Genomic DNA, 4,172 nt, shown 5'->3' on the forward strand with positions numbered 1-4,172 from the left:
CCCTTTCGTTTTCCTACATTGATAAGTCTATCATGTATTAAAACTGATGATTCTGCAAAAATTAGAAAAGATCCTTAGGCAAGGTTTACGCAAATTCAAATCTTGCATAAGGACCTTTGCTAATCTTTGCAGGATCTTGACTTTTAATACATAATTCGTGAATTTCGAGGATTATTTAGAGACAATGCGTTACAAATTGATATAAGGAAAGCTGCAAAAATAAGGCTTAATTTCTTTTAGAAACAATACAATTTTTATGATAAGATCGAAAACTAATAAAAAAATACGAAACAAGAATTAAGATTATCAACTTCTCGACAGAAGTCCAGTAATATAAACAAAGGATAAGTCAAACCAAACATTAATCGTATAACATATTTGACAACACTGAACAATTGTAAACAAAAAAGAATAACGCGACATGTTTAATGATATGATAACATAACGAAACCCGCGCGTTTATTGTGAATATATCTCAAGTAAAAATTCCGATATTTTAAAGTGTTATATCTCGTTAATTACATACGATTTCCACATAATTCAAGGTGACAAATGACTCAGAATTCCATCCTTTATAACATCCCCGCTTGAAATTATAAATACATAATGACAAAATTGCATTAGTTTCAGTCTAAATTTCAATGTAAATCAATCATTATCTTGTTGCACACAGAGAAACACAAGTAAATATTACTTGTTTTAAATATTTCTGCAAATCTATCATAAGTTCGTCAAAAATATGAGACTTATTCAAGAGTACTAATAAATTTAGTATTTCAACGAAGGACATTAAATTGAAACAAAAATTCAGTTTACTTTCAGTTTACTTATTTCATAGAGTCGAACCAACTTTTCCTTCGGTAAAGAATTTTATAATATTCTTGTGAAAGAAATAAACTCTTCTTTTGAATACATGATAATGAGCTTTTCTCAGATTTATGATAAGTACATTTTAAGACTGTTATCAAGAAAATATTCTTTGTTAAAGATAACCATTACTTAAAAAAAAGGAAAATAAACTGAATAATGACTTTTAATAGGATGGCATTTCTCTATATGCGATTCACATAAATTTAGACTGAAAGTCAGGCTAAATCTTATGTAACGTTGTCGTTTTGTATTCGTCATTTTAAACAGGGATATCTTAAGATCAAAGAAATCCGAGGGGTGTGAGGAGTTTTCTCTACATAATTACCGCAAATTTCTTTCATTTCCAGCTACTTACTCCTCGCGTTACGCGATCGCGCGAGTACGATCGTGCGAGAGAGAGAAGCTCTCTCAATCCTCGCGTTCTCGATCTGAAACTGCCCGATCGAGTCTGTCGTTCTCCAAGTGTCTCCAGCAAAATTCATTCCATTCAGATTGCCCTCTAATGACGAGACACTGTTTCAATTTCGCCAGTCATATTTCTCGACAACGACGCGAACGGATTGATGAAGGAGCGCGTGATGAGACCGCGAGCCCGCGCGAGATCTCGCTAATATATCTGAAATCTTTCGCAAGCTCCGACACGATCTAAGAGAGGCCACGTCACTCTCGCGCGCCGGAGGATGCGCGGATTCATTCCTCACGTTCTCCCGTGCGCGCCAGGCGATAGGAGAGAGTCGGAGACGATCTAACGATGAAAAATGAATCGGGATCCACCTCCGCGCTCTGCGAATCGTCGCATTCCCCACCGCGAAAAGGAAGATCGATCGTGCACATGTGCGCCAGGATTGGATTTAAGCGGCGAGAGTTCGCAGAAATTTCGCGAGAGAAGCCGCGCACCTGTCATTCCCTCGCAGCGATCAAAATTGGCAGCTGGCTACCGACATCGAGCGCGATATCGGCGAACGCGCTCGCGCGTCCTCTCCATCTCTCTTTCCCTCCCTCCCTCTCTCTCTCTCTCTTCTGCTATTTCCGTTTTCATTTAAACGTTTTTCAGTTTAATGCAATTTTGCGCTTAAAAGCGCCGCGACGCAAAGCGTCGACTGGTTTTTCTCCTCCCCTCCCTCATCACCTCTCTCCCCCTTGCCCCTCCGTGTTGTTGCGTTCGCCGGGGAATTTCGGCGCGGGCACGATCGGTCTGCCGTTTTCCACAAGCATCCCTTCAGTCGATTCAACAGCACCTGCGAACTTTTGCGCATTCTCCGAGTATTTTCACAAACACCCTTTCCCTTCGATTCACACGACTCCGCTCTGTGATGCTCGCGCACCAAAATCACAATTCACCATCTCGAGCGGAGGATGAAAAGAAAGCATAAGACAATCGAGCGCGCGTGTGTATGTGTATGTGTGTGTGTCTCTCTTTCACATCCCGCCGCGCGCGATTTCTCCCGAATATAAGACATACACCTTAGGAAAAAGTGTTATAGTCTCGATCTGCAAAATATCTATCACCTTCGACGACCTCACTCTTGCAATTTCTACAGAGACAAATCTTGAATTCTCTTTCTGTTTACATTTTCACTCGCTGCACGGACAGATGGTAAGAAACGCCGCTCGATTCTTCTAAACGTCACACAATTAAGAGCTTCATTGATTATCATTGATTTCTAGCTATTTCATAGTAGTCTCGATGTCGAGTTTCTCTTCCTCTCTCTTTCTCTTTCTCTGTCTCTCTGTCTGTCTCTATCTATCTATCTGTCTACCTCTCTCTTTCTCTGTCTTTTTCTGTTCCTCTTTCTCTAATTACATTTTTTTCGTCCGCGACGTCGTCTTTCATTCTTCCCGGTACAAGAAGAACGTACGTACATACGCGCGTTTAAACGCGTTATCCCTTTTTCTTCTTTCTCTCTTTCGTTCTCTATGATCTCCACATTGTGTGTGTACGTATGTATATATAATATTATATACATCTGTATATTAGCCACTTTTTTTCTTGTGTGTTTCTTTTTCTTTACCTTCAGCCATCTGTTTCATGGTACTTACGGTTTCTCGCATCAAGATATATGAGGTTCTCTTTCTCTTTCTCTATCTATCTCTGTTTTTATCTGTCTATCTATCTTTCTTTCTTCCTCTTATTTTTTTTTCTCTGTCTCTGTCTCTCTCTCTCTGTCTCTTTCTCTCTCGGTATCTGTTCTCTAGCACTTTTAGTTTCACTCCCCGATTATGTATGTACATGTATGTGTGTAATACATATTCGAGATGTCTCGACGGCACCATATATAGCCTGGATTTTTACATCTTCACCGGTAGATTTTGATTTTCTGCATCATTATATACTCATAGCATCTCTCCATCCTGTCTCTCCATACGTTTGTTCAAGATGGCATCAAAGGCGGCCGCGATCTCTCATGTGTAATTGCAGTTTGCCAAGGCCCCGAGCCGCATGTGCATTCGGCGTACTCGAGTCAAGTCGATGCCGACATTCGAGAACGCATCGCGCGCGCGAGAGAGAGAGAGAGAGAGAAAGAGAGAGATGCCGTTTGCCATCTTGCACACCACGATCTATATATAATCACGCATGCATCGCAGCGATCGGCCAAATCGTCTCTCATTCGGTCTCGTCTTAATGATATTTTCTCGGTGTCTCACTGGAGAGTACCTCTAGAGCGATATTTCTCACTTTGATCACGTTTTACACTCCGACCGACTGTCTACCACTGTCCGAGAGTTCCGTAGTCGGTTTCAATTTCTTTCACGTGTCACGTCCATCCCGACCACCCTGCCGGCCTGTTTCAGTACATTATCTCTCTCTCCTTTTTTTTTCTTCTTTCGTACGTTTCATATGTGTATGTATAGTTATCTCTCTCTCTTTTTCTCTCTCTCTCTCTCTCTCTCTCTCTCTCTCTCTTCCCATTCCTCATCCCGTCACTCATCGATAACCGGCTTAGCTGTAATGGACTGCCCCGGGAAGTCAAAGAACTTCCGGAAATCGGCGGATGGAGCCTTCGCGCGACCGACCGTGCGGCCGCAAAACTTCACTTTCTTCCCTCCGGACGCGCGATCGAATTGCGGACCAGCAATCAGACCCTGCCACGAACGCTCGTGTAGGCGAATAATTTTTGTATGGCTCATTAAATTATTCCAGGCGAGATGTACGCGAGATATCGAACCACGTTGACATATAGCTATCGTCGTCGTCGCCGTCGACTACGATTAATTTCGCCATTCGGTCGAGGAGAAGGCACGGGACTAATTTGTTGGCGCAATTCTCTCTCTCTCTCTCTCTCTCTCTCTCTCTCTCTCTC

General features: G+C 42.0%; 1 protein-coding gene across 5 annotated transcripts in view; it reads left to right on the plus strand.

Annotated features, from left to right (window-relative positions):
* The window catches only part of LOC116844145 (serine/threonine-protein phosphatase 2B catalytic subunit 2-like), a 299,053-nt gene that overhangs the window by 257,114 nt on the left and 37,767 nt on the right, over positions 1–4,172 (plus strand). The window contains exon 10 of one of the 5 annotated variants that reach the window (XM_032815311.1): positions 2,465–2,467. The exons of the other annotated variants lie outside the window; for them this stretch is intronic. Within the exon in view, the coding sequence (XP_032671202.1) occupies positions 2,465–2,467 (3 nt within the window). The remainder of the gene's footprint in view (positions 1–2,464; positions 2,468–4,172) is intronic. 5 annotated transcript variants of the gene reach the window in all.

Source organism: Odontomachus brunneus, unplaced genomic scaffold, assembly GCF_010583005.1.
Source record: "Odontomachus brunneus isolate Ranch 3 - 2012 unplaced genomic scaffold, Obru_v1 Obru_scaffold_039, whole genome shotgun sequence".
Lineage (NCBI taxonomy): Eukaryota > Metazoa > Arthropoda > Insecta > Hymenoptera > Formicidae > Odontomachus > Odontomachus brunneus.